At 47.8% G+C, this 16,296-nt stretch overlaps 1 protein-coding gene across 1 annotated transcript in view; it reads right to left on the bottom strand.

Annotated features, from left to right (window-relative positions):
- LOC112107877 (zinc finger protein 271-like) overlaps positions 1-16,296 on the bottom strand; it is an 879,239-nt gene that overhangs the window by 13,693 nt on the left and 849,250 nt on the right. Inside the window, 1 exon segment of the mRNA XM_029913212.1 lies at positions 3,047-3,806. Coding sequence (XP_029769072.1) covers positions 3,047-3,806 — 760 coding nt within the window.

The raw sequence follows: 16,296 nt of genomic DNA, 5'->3' as shown, positions 1-16,296 counted from the left end.
TAGCAAACCACCCAAAATCTCAGCGGTGCTAGTCAGGAATAGCTTCTGCAAACATGGCCAGTTTATTCCTTTAAACTGGTGGCACAGGTGTCAGTTAGGAGCTAGACATAAGCTTAGGTCACAATCTCTGTTAACTACCTGAGATGGGGTTTCTAAGCAAAAATAGTTATTTATTTTCCTGCAGCTATCTCAGCTTCAACGCTGATTATATTTCACACACATTTGCAGTTCCTGCTGAGGGGTGACGTCAACAAAAACCCACTTTTACAACTCTACCCCGACATAACGCTGTCTTCGGGAGCCAAAAATCTTACCGCGTTATAGGTGAAACCGCGTTATATCGAACTTGCTTTGATCCGCCGGAGTGCACAGCCCCGCCCCCCCAGAGCGCTGCTTTACCGCGTTATATCCGAATTCATGTTATATCGGGGTAGAGGTGTATTTCCTCCACATCGCCATAGTTAGGGACAGCATTTCCCAAACCACAGGCTTAGCTAGGAGATGACGTCAGGAGTAACCTCCTGTGGAGCTGAGACATACCAGGGTACAATCCAGACGAATGAGCAGCTGTATTACCCCTGCCCTGAAATCCTGGGTGCCTTACAATGCCTTGCTGAAGTAGTTCCCACCTGGGCCACTCACAAACAGCCTTCCAGCATGCAAGACACACCCTGAGTGTGTGTGTGTGTAACTGCAGCCTGCCAGCCACACTTGGGTTACACTCTGTCTCTTCCCAGCCTTGGTTATACTACACGGTGACCCCCCAATACACCCCCAGTCCCAGATTTCCCCAGAAATGTATCTCCTGGACAGTACACAATATTTGAAGTCCAATAAACCTTTAAGAGAATAATATGTAAGATTATTTCAATTAGTTATTCAGAAACATCAGTTTAAACACACCGACTTATATAGTTATATATAGTTTATCAACTACAAAGAGAGATTTTATATGCGTACAGGTAATGAGGCATAACCATCATAATTGGCTACAAGAAAAATAAAGATAAAACGCTTACTAACACATACTTAAGAAATTATCTTCGTTTCAAAGCAAATTTTTCTAAACACATGCTTCAGTCATCTTACTGACCAAACGCCTTAGGGCAGGACCCCTCCATCAAAGTTAAACAGTTGTGTCATTGTGTCTTCTCAGGTGTGGAGAATGCAATAGGCAGGAAGAGATGTGTTTTGTGGGTGTCTGCCCCTTCTGTCCCTAGGGGGAACCTGGTGACTAACAGTTGCTTTGCAGTGTGAAGAAAAGCTTAAATGTGATGCCCCAAATTCATTTGGACTATAGAACAGTGATGAGGTCATGTCAAGTCTTGAGGAAATCTGCTAAATTAACCTGCCCACTAAATATGGGCTATTTTCTTTCATTTTAAAAATAGTTATAGTTTTACATCAGGATAGCTAATACAAGTTAGCTAACTCCATGGAAAATCCTAGTGGAATCAAGACCCAGATAGATTTAACATCCGTGTACCAAGCTGCATTCACTCCTGGTTCCCCCACCCGGAGTTGATTGACATTCCTGTTGGAGGGACGCACACTTCCATGACATAGGACAAAGAAGTTGATAAAAAAGACTGTGTTATTCACTCCAAGTGAGGCTGAGATGCACAAGGGAAAAGCACACAACTCAGCTGGCGGAAGTGAAAGAAAATGGTGACACAAATGCTGCCTTAAAGCTCACTATGTGGGCATCAGCAAAAGGGAAACAAAATCTTTTCTCAGCCCTACACAAAGTTTTGGTGTTTATCTCCTCTTGCAGCTTCCTTAGTGATAAATAAGGGCTGCTCCTGGAGGAAGTCTGTGCCACTGAGCGTACGCAGAATTCATGTCCCCTGCAGATTTCTTTCCTTCCCTGCAGAAAAATGACTTTCTGACAGGGAAGCTGCAAGAGCAGTTACGCACCACCCCGTAGCTGCACAGGTACATCATTTCATGCACCCGGAGCAGCTGTTGGAGAGGTAAATCACCACAGGGCTGGGGATACCCCAACCAATGGCTCCTACCCTGAGCTGGGATCAGCTGCTAGTCCCGGCTGGGCTGGAGGCAGGAGAGGATGGGACTTCCTCTTCCCCTGCAAGGAGTGGCTGGGACTGTGTCAGACCCACCCCCAGAAACTGCAGGAAACTCAGCATCCTCCTCCATCACTCCTCAGCTGCGGGGGGAGGAGTCACTGTACATCCAACTTACATGCATCTGGACCTCCCATACCCAGACACCCCCGCCAAGCCTCACCCCTGTACACCCAGAACCCCCCTAGCCCTCCATAACCAAACCCCATCCAACTGAAGCTCAACCCCTGAATCGGGAGCCCCCCAGTCTCCAGACCCCAAGCCCTGCACCCAGACCACCCCCCACTGAGCTCCCTGCACTCAAACCCCCACCCTTCTGCACCACCCTGAGTCCCCACATCCACACCCCCATGCCACTGACCCCCAACTAACTGCACCCAGACCCCCAAGCCCCACTCCCCCAGCATCCAGACCCCCCTGCTGAGACCCCCACACCCAGACCCCTCCGCTGAGCCCCAACCACTTTCATCTGGAAGCACTTGCAGAGTCCCATTACCCCTGCACATGGAATCCCAACAAGTCACTGTGCATCCAGATCCCCTCCACATCTACACCCTACACTGAGCTGCCTGCACCCAGATTGTCCCACGCACAATCCTCTCACCCCACACCTGGATTCCTCCACACTGAGCCCCTTCACACTTGGTTCCTGCCTGGTTGAGCCTGCCTGCCCCACACCGGATGCTCCTGGCACAGAGGGGCAGGGCCCCAGAGTGTTTCTGGGGCAGGCCTTGTGCTGTGTCAGGGTTGGGTGCAGCCTCACCACTGATTCCGTGTCCCAGGGGTGGAGGGTGGGGAGGCTGCAGGGTGATCTCCCACCTGCATAAAGCCAGTGGCCTGTGCTCCCCACTGCCAGGCTGGAGCCTCTGCATTTATTTATTTCTGCAGAATTTTAAAATATTGTGCATATAATTTTTAATTTTTGGCACAGAATTTTTAATTTTTTGGTGCAGAATGCCCGCGGGAGTAATAAGGGCTGAGCTCTGATGGAAGAATTCCCCACATTCGAAACATTAATAGAGTTCCTCCCTGGTGTGGATCCTCTGATGTTTATTAAGGTGTGAGCGCCGAACGAATGTTTTCTTGCACTCCCAGCATTCATAGGGTTTCTCCCCTGTGTGGATTCTCTGATGTTTAATCAGGGATGAGTCTTGAGTGAAGGTTTTCCCGCACTCACAGCATTCATAGGGTTTCTCCCCTGTGTGAATTCTGTGGTGCCTAATAAGGTGTGAGCTCCGAGTGAAGGTTTTCCCGCACTGACAGCACTCGTAGGGTTTCTCCCCTGTGTGGATTCTCTGATGCCTATTAAGATGTGAGCTCCGCGCAAACGTTTTCCCACACTCACAGCATTTATAGGGTTTCTCCCCTGTGTGGATCCTCTGATGCTGAATAAGGGATGAGCACTCAGTGAATGTTTTCCCGCACTCACAGCATTCATAGGGTTTCTCCTGTGTGTGGATTCTGTGATGCCTAATAAGGTGTGAGCTCCGAGCAAAGGTCTTCCCACACTTACAGCATTCATAGGGTTTCTCCCCTGTGTGGATCCTCTGATGTTGAATAAGCGTTGAGCGCTCAGTGAAGGTTTGCCCACACTCGCAGCATTCGTAGGGTTTCTCCCCTGTGTGGATCCTTTGATGTTTAATAAGGGTTGAGCGCTCAGTGAAGGTTTTCCCACACTCACAGCATTCATAGGGTTTTTCCCCTGTGTGGATTCTCTGATGGCTAAGAAGCAGTGCAGGCCTACTGAACTTTTTTCCACACTCAACACATGTGTTATTTCTCTCTCCCATGGGGATTCTCTGCTGGGTCGTGGTTTCCTTGAGGCCTTTGTGAGTTCCCCAACAATTAACAGATTTACCAACTTTCTGTGTTGGCTGGTTTCCCTGCCACTTCTCTGGCCTGTGCTGACTCTCACAGGCTTTTCCCTGCTCACAATTCCTAGACATACTCCCTTTGCATCTTTGCAATAATGTCCCAGGTGGTTTGACTTGCTCATCATCTTCCTGCTGAGGCTTCTGCTCCAAGGTCTCACTCACCATCCCATCACCTGCTGGGACAGAGAGAAAAAAATCAGAAATAGGAATGCAAAAGGGGAGAACAAATGAAAAGAACAGCTGGAGATGGAAAAAAAAATGAGGGACTGAATTTCCCCAAACTCGTCGCCAAAGGGAAGAGAGGAGGGGATCAATTCTACATCCAGTCCCATTTAAACACTCAGGGAGAAGGAAGTTCAGGGAGGAAGCTAGTGACAGGAGATAGTCAGGATGGGTAGGAAGCCATGAGCAATATCTGCCCTGAGGATATGACACTTGCTGCGGACAAGCCTGAACCAAGAGAGCTCGCAAGGTCTTTGTTGGGAATCCCAGCTGCTGCCTTCTGGCACTGAGTTCATTTAATGATTACTCACCTGTGTAGATGCCTCTTGGGAGCTCTAAGCCCTGGAGATCTGGGGAGAACAGCTCTTCCCCTCTTTCCAGCTGGGAGATATCAGGTTTGGAAACTGGAAACCCTGCCCAGGGGAAAGAAGACAAGTGAGATCAGGTGAATTAATGCGACATTCGTCACACACAAAAGAAGTTCTGTTATTTTAAACCCTTCTCGTTTTAAAGCAGTAAAATCCTGGGGCCAGCTCCCCAGGTGCTCAAAGGTGCAGGAAACTCTTCTTATGAGGGATTTAACTCTGCCCATGTTTACTGGGAACACACACAGCCAGACACTCACAATCAAAGGGGCTCCTAAAACCCAGAGCAGCTAACTGCATGTCCCAGAAAGAGAAGACTCAAGCCGGAGAGGAAATCTTCCTGGAACTGCTTCTTACTGACAGAGAGAGGCCCAGACACACTGCAGGAGTGGGAAAGGCACGAGGCCTGACAGCTATGTGGGGGGGACACTCAGAGAGACAAGGAAGGGCACAGAGATGCAATTACCCCTGTCAATCACAGTGATCTTCAAACCCTTCCTCTAACTGCTCTCACCCTTCCCCACCTCCTGGGACCCATAGGCGCCGACTCCATGGGTGCTCCAGGGCTGGAGCACCCCTGGGGAAAAATTAGCAGGTGCTCCGCACCCACTGGCAGCCAAGCTCCCCCGTCCTCACCTCCTTCTCCCGCCCTGCCGAGCACACCGCTTCCCCGCTCCCTCCTCTCCCTCCCAGCGCTTCCCGCCCTCCCCCCCGCCACCTAATAGCTGTTTGGCGGCGCTTAGGACTTTCCGGGAGGAATGGGGATGTGGCACGCTCAGGGGAGGAGGCGGAGAAGAGGTGGGGCAGGGGGCAGGGATTTGGGGGAGAGGGTGGAATGGGGGCGGGAAGGAGGCGGGAACTTTGGGGAAGGGGTGGAGTGGGGGCAGGGTGAGTGCAGTGCAGGGGCGGGAAGAGGCGGGGTCGAGCACCCACCGGGTAGAGCAGAATTTGGAGCCTATGCTGGGACCCCAGGAGCAATCATTCCTTGTGTTCTCTCCTCCCCTCCTATGGCCCATAGCCCTCCTCACTACCAGTTTCCCAAATTTTCTGCTCCCCAGCCATTTCCACCCTATTATCCCACTGTCTCAATGGTTTCTTTGTCCTGATTCCCAACAGCTCCTGCCAAAACTGTGTCCCTTTGCTCGTCCCATTGCTAGCACGCCTATTTCCTGAAGCATCCACTACAGAACCCATGCTCCCTTTTCTCTAACCAACACCAACCCTTCCAGATCCTTGAGCTAGAATCATAGAAGAATAGGGTTAGAAGAGACCTCAGGAGAGCATCTAGTCCAATTCCCTGCTCAAAGCAGGACCAACACCAACTAAGTCATCCCAGCCAGGGCTTTATCAAGCCGGGCCTTAAAAACCTCTAAGGAAGGAGATTCCACTACCTCCCTAGGTAACCCATTCCAGTGCTTCACCACCCTCCTAGTGAAAAAGTTTTTCCTAATATCCAAACTAGACCCCCCCCCACTGCAACCTGAGACCATTGCTCCTTGTTCTGTCATCTGCCACCATTGAGAACAGCCGAGCTCCATCCCCTTTGGAACCCCCCTTCAGGTAGTTGAAGGCTGCTATCAAATCCCCCCTCACTCTTCAATTCTCCAGACTAAACAAGTCCAGTTCCCTCAGCCTTTCCTCATAAATCATGTGCCCCAGCCCCCTAATAATTTCCGTTGCCTTCCACTGGACTCTCTCCAATTTGTCCACATACTTTCTGTAGTGGGGGGCCCAAACCTAGATGCAATACTCCAGATGTGGCCTCACCAATGCCGAACAGAGGGGAATAACCATTGCCCATGCATCTGTGAGTCACCACTTCCCTCGATCTCCTGGCAATTCTCCTACTAATGCAGCCCAATATGCCATTAGCCTTCTTGGCAACAAGGGCACATGTTGACTCATATCCAGTTTCTTGTCCGCTTGTAATCCCCAGGTCCTTTTCTGCAGAACTGACGCTTAGCCAGTCAGTCTCCAGCCTTTCCCTTCCCACCCCCACCAGACCCTGCTGCTTCCTAGACCAACCACTCTCCAACCCCGTCACTCCCCTTGTTCCTCTGACCCCAGTGTTCCCCTCCCCCAGCTAACTCACATCACCTACCCAACTCTCCCTCAACACGACCACTGCTGGGCCCTCCACTCCACCTTTATGTTTCCCCATGTTTCCAGTTCATTTATGAATATGTTGAACAGTGGGCACAGTACAGATCCCTGGTGGACCCCACTATTTACCTCTCTCTACTGTGAAAACTGAGCATTTATTCCTACCCTTTGTTTCCCATGTTTTAACCAGTTACCGATCCATGAGAGGACCTTCCCTCTTATGCCATGACTGCCTACTTTGCTTAAGAGACTTTGGTGACGTTTTCTGAAATTCCAAGCACACTGCATCACCCTTGGCCAGGGCCGGCACCAGCAAACCAAGCAGGTGCTTGGGGCAGCACATTTTCAGGGGCGGCATTCCAGCCAGCCTCTTTTTTTTTTTTTTTCCCCGCGCTTGGATGGCAAAAGCCAAAAGAGCCGGCCCTGGCAGCAGCAGCACGTCCTGCACCGGGGGCGCCCTGGGGCCACTGCGGTTCGCGTCGGGGAGCAGCGCCCGCACCTTATGGCCGGGCGGGCTCCGAGCGCGGGAGAGTCGGGCTGGGGGCTGCCCCTCGGAGCCGCTTGCAGGTGCCGCAGGGCGGCCGCCCCCCAGCGCTGCAGCCGGGGCTGGGCGAAGTGGCCAGAGCCGCCCAGGGACTGCGGCAGGGCGGCCAGGAGCAGCAGCAGGAGCGGGGCCATAGAGGGCGAGGCGCTGCCCTGCGGGGCCCGCATCCTGCTCTCTGGGGCTCCGCTCCCTCTGGGGCTGCCCTGCCCCGGCTCCTCAGCCCCCTGCCGAGGCAGTCCCCCGGCTCTGTCCTCCCCGGTCCCGGCCAGTCCTGGAGGCAGGAGCCCCGGCTTGAGGGATCCTGGGCTGAGGCGTGGCCCAGGAGCCCTGCTGCTTACCCCAACGCTGCCAGAGTTGGGGCGGCAGGGGGTGCGGGTGGGGGGGGGGGAGAGCCCAGGGCTGGGGTGAGGGGCAGCCAAAAATGTTTTGCTTGGGGCGGCAAAAAACCTAGAGCCGGCCCTGCCCTTGACCACGTTTGTTGACCGCCTCAAAGAATTTTAATAGATTGGTCAGGCTTGATTTGACTTTACAAAATCCTTGTTGATTCTTCCCCAACAAATCATGTTCATCTATGTGTCTGATAATTCTCTTATTTACTATAGTTTTCAACCAGTTTGCCCTGTATTGAAATTAATCTTACCAGCCTCTGATTGCCACGATCACCTCTGGAGCCTTTTAAAAATATTAGTATTACATTAGCTATCACCCATCATTTGTTAAAAAGGCCAATTTAAATGGCAGGTTACATACTGTAGTCAGTAGTTCTGCACTTTTCATGTATGAGTTCCTTCAGTACTATTGGGTGAATACCATCTAGTGCTGGTGACTTATTAATGTTTAAATTATCAATTTGTTCTAAAACCTCCTCTATCAACACCTCAATCTGGGACAGTTCCTGATTCGTCACCTAAAAAGAATGGCTCGGGTGGAGGAAAGTCCCTCACATCCTCTGCAGTGAAGACTGATATAAAGGATTAATTTAGTTATTCTGTAATGGTCTTGGCTTCCTTGAGTGCTTGTTTAGCACGTCAATCACCCAGTGGTCCCACTGATTCTTTGGCAAGGCTTCCTGCTTCTGATGTACTTCAAAAAAAATTGTTGTTAGTTTCAGTGAGTTTTGTTAGTTGCTCTTCACATTCTTTTTTTGGCCTGCCTAATTATACTTTGACACTTGACCTGCCAGAGTTTATGCTCCTTTCTATTTTCCTCAGTAGCGTTTGACTTCCAATTTTTAAAAGATGGCTTTTTGCCTCTAACTGCCTTAGCTGTGGTTGTACTTTCTAGTCCTCTTACAGTTTCCCCCCACCCCCATTTGGGGTACACATTTATTTTGAGCCTGTAATATGGCGTTTTTAAACAGTTTTCATGCAGCTTGCAGGCATTTCACTTTTGTGAGTGTTCCTTTCAATTGCCATTTAATTAGCTCTTAATTTTGTGTAGTTCCCCTTTCTGTAGTTAAATGCTACTGCAGTGGGCTTCTTTGGTATTTTCCCCCTTGCAAGGATGTTAAATTTAATGATATTATGGTCTTTATTACCAAATAGTTCAACTGCATTAACCTCTTGGACCAGATCCTGTGTGCCACTTAGGACAAAATCAAGAACTGCCTCTCCCCTTGTGGGTTCCAGGATTAGGGGCTCCTAAAAGCAGCCATTAATGGTTTCTAAATACTTTATCTCTTCATCCCACCCTGAGGTGACATGTTCCCAGTAAACATGGGGATAGTTGAAATCCCCCACTATTATTGAGATTTCTATTCATATAGCCTCTAATCTCCCTGAGCATTTCATATTCACTATCCTGGTCAGATGGTCAGTAGCATATTCCTACTGCTATATTCTTATTATTCAAGCATAGAATTACTATCCATACAAATTCTATGACACAGTTTGAATTTTTTTTTTTTACTATATTTGACTCTATTCTTTTTCACATATAGTGCCACTCCCCCACCAGCACAACCTACTCTGTCATTCCTATATAGTTTGTATCTTGATATTACCATGTCCCATTGATTATCATTATTTCACCAAGTTTTTATGATACCTATTATTTCAATATTCTCATTTAAATCCAGGCACTCAAGTTCACCCATCTTAGTATCTAGCCTTCTAAAAATGTTGTCAATATTTAGCTGTCTGACTTCATGTGATGTAATTGAATAGGACTCTTTTTCATTTAACTGTTTCTCTTCAGTTATTACCTGTACTTTATGAACTTCTAGCCGCACTTCTTTACTAGGATATAGGGAATCCCCATTAAGAGATCCTCCTCTAAGGGAAAGCTCCATCTGAACCATGTGTTCCTCCACACCTGTTGCCTTTCCCCCAGCCCTTAATTTAATCTCCTCCATAAACTTTCTAATTTTACATGCCAGAAGTCAGGTTCCATTTTGGCTTAGGTGGACCCCATCCTTCCTGTACAGGCTCCTCCTTTCCCAAGAGGTTCCCCAGCTCCTAATAAACCTAAAAGCCTCCTCCCTCAAGGAGCAGGTACTGAGTGTGGGCATTTGCTCTTTCAGGGGCCGTTGACCTTCGAGGAGATGGCTGATGAATGATAAATCAAAGAGATGGAAATTCACGTGTGCAGAAAGATGAAGGTCTTTTAACAGCTAGAGGGTTTCCAGCAGTCTGCTGTCACAGTAATTGGTTGGCTCAAGAGGACATCCTAGGTCCTTGAACCTGAGCTACATCATGCATTTGAGTCTGAGCCCTATCACTGACAACTTTCAGACAATGTTGCTTGCATTCTGAGGAGTCTCTCTTTGAAGTTTCCAACATTTCTGTGTTAAGAACAATATTTTAAAGTACTCTCAGATCTACACGGAGATATTAGACTGGCTGTTCATTAAGAGTTTTGCCAGGATTGCTGTCGGTTAGTGGTGTGAAAAATCACATACCTACCTGCCATAGTTTGCCGGGAAAAGCTCTAATGTAGACACACTTATACTGGCAAAAAAAAGTCCATTAAAAAGAAATCAAGGAAATTAAATGCCAAGAAACTACATTAAAACAGAGTTAAGGATGTCATAGAATAGAATCATAGAAACATAGAATATTAGGGTTGGAAGAGACCTCAGGAGGTCATCTAGTCCAATCCCCTGCTCAAAGCAGGACCAACACCAACTAAATCATCCCAGCCAGGGCTTTGTCAAGCCGGGCCTTAAAAACCTCTAAGGAAGGAGATTCCACCACTTCCCTAGGTAACCCATTCCCGTGCTTCACCACCCTCCTAGTGAAATAGTGTTTCCTAATATCCAACCTAGACCTCCCGCACTACAACTTGAGACCATTGCGTCTTGTTCTGTCATCTGCTACCACTGAGAACAGCCGAGCTCCATCCTCTTTGGAACCCCCTTCAGGTAGTTGAAGGCTGCTATCAAATCTCCCCTCACTCTTCTCTTCTGCAGACTAAATAACCCATTCCCTCAGCCTCTCCTTGTAAGTCATGTGCCCCAGCCCCCTGATCATTTTCGTTGCCAGGGCTGCCTCATGCCCTTCCAGCATGTGAATGGTGGAGATAGTTAAAACCTCTGAAAACCAGCAAATGAGAAGAAAAACTACACACCAGCCCTGCAATGCAACCTTAACTCTGCCCCATCTCCTAATTCTGGAACTGGCAAATGTCACTGGAAATAGGTCAGTAAGGGTGGTACAAAGGTTAACTAACTACCCAGGGAAGTGGTAAATTTTCCATCTCTTGAACTGTTCAAAGCAAGACTGGATGCCTTTCTGGAAGATTTTTCATGAAAACACCAGGTATTCATCTCACTACAATGATAAATAGATGAAGCTGTATGGTATGGCCTGTATTATACAGGAGGTCAGACAGATGACCTAATCGTATTCCCTGGCATTCAAATGTATTGATGAATAATTAATAGGAGGAAGAACTAAGAGAACATGCCATTGTTTGTGTTGCATTGTACAGATTTGAATGCCAGCCTTTATCTGCATGCACTCCTGCTACGTGCACTGTGTCAGCTGTAGCTTTAAATGAACGGTGGAAGGAATTGTTGGAGCAGCTTGGCAGAGCTGTGACTGTGATATGAAGAGAGGTGCATGTGACAGTTGAAGGAACACATGTTCCTAATTTCAGTGCTGAGTGTTGTAGGTTGTGTCAATAAAGGTGCACAAGGGTGTGTTCTTCCCACGAGGGTTGTCAGTAATCTGGTGCCATAGTGAGGGATAAGTGAAGGCAATGACTCATAATCCTCACTGCAAGGGTAAAGGGTGGTAACACTAGGAAAGTATGAGATGGATTGTGGGTAGTAGGCTCAATGTTTGAGTGCAGGCCAGGTGTAGGTAGCTTCTGTTCCATACACTGGACCTAATCCAAACCTTTGCCTGAGCAAAGAGAAGATGTTAGACTTGGTGCTATCTGGCTCCTCTGCTCTGTTCCCAAAGTGTTCCGTAGCAGGGAGGGTAGAATACTAGTATATGTGTCACTGGCCTGTTGGTGTGTTGCTGAAACAAGGCAGAGTTGAGGTTGCATCGCGAGGTATTGTGAACCTTAACGCTTCTTTTTCCCTTCTGATAACCGAGGGGACAGGAATCCTTACCCAGTGAGGTCACATTCTCATAGTTCTCCTGCATGACGTCTCTGTAGAGGGCTCTCTGAGCGGGGTCCAGCAGAGCCCACTCTTCTCTGGTGAAATACACAGCCACCTCCTCAAAGGCCACCGGCCCCTGAAAGAGCAAAAGCCCCCTATTCAGTACCTGCTGCCCAGTGACAACCCCACTACTCCTAGGGGAGAAGGGCCAATCACATGGGAACTCTGGGAGTCAGACAGGCAACAAAGTCCCACACCTACCCCATCAGAGCAGCCAGGAAGCCCGAGGGTGAGGGGAGAAAGAGAACACCCCTCAGCCCTCCCAGCAGACAGAGGGGGCAGGGGTCTTCACATTCACCACTCACCTACTAGCCAGAGGCTGATACAGGAGATGGTGCCCCAAGCAGGGTCCAGGGACAACTCTCCCTGGTGTGAATCGGAACCCCTCCCCATTGCCAGAAACCATATTGTAGGAATGGGGTGTCTTCCCTGGGCTTCACTGGTGGGTGCCCCTTTAGATCTCACAACAGGGCTAGTAGGTTCAGGCTCCAGTACTGGAGTCTGGTAAGTTTTCGCAGCCCAGTCCAGCAGGGTTGTTTTCTGTTTCACAAATCAGGGAATTCCCACCTACCAAGCCCATGGGTCTATTACTAGGATCTAGGCCTCACAGTAAACAAATCTCAGCAGGTTTATCAGACCCTGTCCCCCTCCCTTTCTCCACCTGGTGTATTTCCTGACCAACCCCCCCAAAGTGCCCACCTCCTATGTATTTACAGCCCTTCTCCCGCCAAAGGGAACCCACCAGCAACTCCCTGATAATCCCTACCTCAACTGGCTCCTCTACAGCCATTTCCCTTCCCTGTTCCCTGGAAGGATGGAATGATCTGGAGCAAAACAGGGATGTTATGCCGCAGCCTGTCAGGGCAAAAAGAGCGATAGGAAACATGTCAGAATAGGCACAATTCCCCCCCAGGCTCTTTCCCTGCACACTGATGTTCTAGACTGTCATGCATATAACAGAAAAATTCAAAACATAGCTAATAATGGGGGGGGGGGACCTTTATCTATCCAGACATCTGTTAGAAAAGATAATTCAACCAAACACAAAGTATCCAATAAGTTCTTGCAATGTACTGGGGCCTCCTGTTTCTTTCAGAAGATTGAAGGAGTATCAGGAGGATGGCCATTTTACACCTGATTCTGACGAACAAGGAGGAGTTAGTTAGGAAACTGAAGGTGGAAAGCAATATGGGCAAAAGTGATCATGAAATAATAGATTTCAAGATTCTATGAGAAGGAAGGCGTGGGAGTAACAGACTAAGGACAATGGAAATCAAAAAGGCAGACTTCAATAGACGCGGAGAGCTGGTAGGTGAGGTCCCATGGGAATAAAATCTGAGGTGAAAAAATTGTTGAAGAGATCTGGCAGTTTCTCAGAGACAATATTAAAGGAGCAACACCAAACTATCACAATGTGAAGGAAAGATAGAAAGAATAGTAAGCGGGCAATATGGCTCTATCAGGAACTCTTTAATGACCATAAAATAAAAACTAATCCTAAAAAAAAGTGGAATCATGGACAAATTGCTACGGATGAGTACAAAAGAGTAGCACAAGCATGTGGGAACAAAATCAGAAAGATTAACTCACAAAATGAGTTACACCTAGCAAGTGACATAAAAGGCAATAAGATAAAGGTTCTATAAATATATTAGGAGCAAGACAAAGGTAAAGGAAAGTGTAGGTCCTCTATTTACCAGGGAAGGAGAGCTCATAACAGATGACTAAAAGAAGAATAAGGTGTTTAATGCCTTTTTACATTCACTAAAAAAGTTTAATTGTGACCAGATACGTAAAACAATAATTCTTAACCAAGAGGGGGAAGGAACAGAAACCACAATGGGGAAATAACAGGTTAATAATAGGGCTGTCAAGCAATTAAAAAAATTAATTGCGATTAATCGCAGTGTTAAACAATAATGAAAAACCTTTTTAAATATATTGATTTCAATTATAACACAATACAAAGTGTACAGTGCTCACTTTGTTTTTGATTACAAGTATTTGCACTGTAAAAAAACAAAAGAAATAGTATTTTTCAATTCACCTAATACAAGTACTGTAGTGCAATCTCTTTATCATGAAAGTTGAACTTACATATGTAGAATTATGTACAAAAAACTGCATTCAAATGTAAAACAATGTAAAATTTTAGAGCCTGCAAGTCCACTCAGTCCTAATTCTTGTTCAGCCAATTGCTCAGACAAACAAGTTTGTTTACATTTGCAGGAGATACTGCTGCCTGCTTCTTGTTTACAAAGTCACCTGAAAGTGAGAACAGGTATTCGCATGGCACTGTTGTAGCCAGCATTGCAAGACATTTATGTGCCAGATGCACTAAAGATTCATATATCCCTTCATGCTTCGAGCACCATTCCAGAGGACACGTGTCCATGCTGATGATGGGTTCTGCTCGATAACGATCCAAAGTAGTGCTGACCGACACACGTTCATTTTCATTATCTGTGTCAGATGCCACCAGCCGAAGGCTGATTTTCTTTTTTGGTGGTTCGGGTTCTGTAGTTTCTGCATTGGAGTGTTGCACTTTTAAGACTTCTGAAAGCATGCTTCACACCTCGTCCCTCTCAGATTTTGGAAGGCACTTCAGATTCTTAAACCGTGGGTCGAGTGATGTAGCTATTTTTAGAAATCTCACATTGGTACCTTCTTTGTGTTTTGTCAAATCAGCAGTGAAAGTGTTCTTAAAACAAACAACATGTGCTGGGTCATCATCCGAGACTGCTCTAACATGAAATATATGGCAGAATGCGAGTAAAACAGAGCAGGGGACGTAAAATTCTCCCCCAAGGAGTTCAGTCACAAATTTAATTAATGCATTATTTTTTTAACGAGTGTCATCAGCATGGAAGCATGTCCTCTGGAATGGTGGCCGAAGCATGAAGGAGCATATGAATGTTTAGTATATCTGGCACATAAATACCTTGCAATGCCGGCTGCAAAAGTGCCATGCAAATGCGTGTTCTCACTTTCTGGTGACATTGTAACTAAGAAGAGGGCAGCATTATCTCCAGTAAATGTAAACAAACTTGTTTGTCTTTGCAATTGGCTGAACAAGAAGTAGGACTGAGTGGACTTCTAGGCTCAGAAGTTTTACCGTTTTGTTTTTGTGTGCAGCTATGTAACAAAAAAAAAAATCTACATTTGTAAATTGCACTTTCATGACAGAGATTGCACTACAGTACTTGTATGAGGTGAACTGAAAAATAGTATTTCTTTTATCATTTTTACAGTGCAAATATTTGTAATAAAAAATAATGTACACCTTGATTTCAATTACGACACAGAACACAGTATATATGAAAATGTAGAAAAACATCCAAAATATTTAATAAATTTCAATTGGTATTCTATTGTTTAACAGTGCGATTAAAACTGATTAATCACAATTCATTTTTTTTATCGCGATAAATTTTTTTGAGTTAATCGCATGAGTTAACTGCAGTTAATCAACAGCCCTCATTCATAAATATTTGGATAAGTTAGATGTATTACAGTCTGCAAGGCCTAATGAAATTCATCCTAAGGTACTAAAGGAGTTAGCTGAAGCAATCTTGAAACAGTTAGCACTTATCTTTGACAACTCCTGGAGCAGGGGTTCTCAATCTTTTTCTTTCTAAGCCCCCACTCAACATACTATAGAAACTCCAGGGCCCAATGGGGCAGGGAGCAGACTCAGGAGGGCTTTGGGCTGGGACCCTTGGGTATAGGCATAGTTTGACTTCTATTTGGAGGGGGGCCTGCTCCACACAGCGGGGTTCAGAGAGGGCATGCCACCTCCACCCCCTAACTCACCTCAGCAGGCCACCCAGCCTGTCTGGGTTATGGGGGGATGCAACCAAAAATATATAACTCAAAGGGGGGAGGGGGGTCTCAGCTCAAAAAGTTTGAAAATCACTCAGGATGCAGGCGGGGGCAGGGAGCAGCTCAGGCTGCAGGGAGAGGGGTAGCGAGGGGCTGTGTGCCAGAAAGGCTCCCCCTGCGGTGGCTAATCCCCGAGGGCCCTGCCGGCCCCGGAGCCAGGTCCCCGCACCCGAGCGGCTCTTATCATCTGCATAAGGAGTCCCCAGGAGGCTGGGAGACGAGCAGTCGCAAGCCCTGGCACCAGCAGCAGACGGGGGAACGCCCCGGCTGCCGGCTCCCTGGCCCCACCAGCCAGAGGAACAGCTGCCCCGCACTGCCCAGCTCTGGCTTCCCACCTACAACCTGGCCAGCGGGCTGGTCCTGAGGGGAGGGGAGGAGGTGGGTGTGTGGCGCTGCCCCACCCTGGGTAAGGCCAGGGGGACCCGATGTCCCGTTTCTAAAGGGACCAGTCCCGACTTTTTCTTAAAAACAGGCAAATTGTCCCGTGTTTTCTGTCTGCCCCCCCCCCCCCGGTCAGTGCTGGTGGGTTCTGCCGCTGGCTGGATCCCTGCTCGCCAGCCGGGGGGGGGGCGGAGGGGGGCAGTGGCTAACGACGGGGGGGGGTGCGCCA

Source organism: Terrapene carolina, unplaced genomic scaffold (genome assembly GCF_002925995.2).
Source record: "Terrapene carolina triunguis isolate 2854851 unplaced genomic scaffold, T_m_triunguis-2.0 Scaffold517, whole genome shotgun sequence".
NCBI classification, from domain to species: domain Eukaryota; kingdom Metazoa; phylum Chordata; order Testudines; family Emydidae; genus Terrapene; species Terrapene triunguis.
This window is presented reverse-complemented; position numbering and strand designations above follow the sequence as displayed.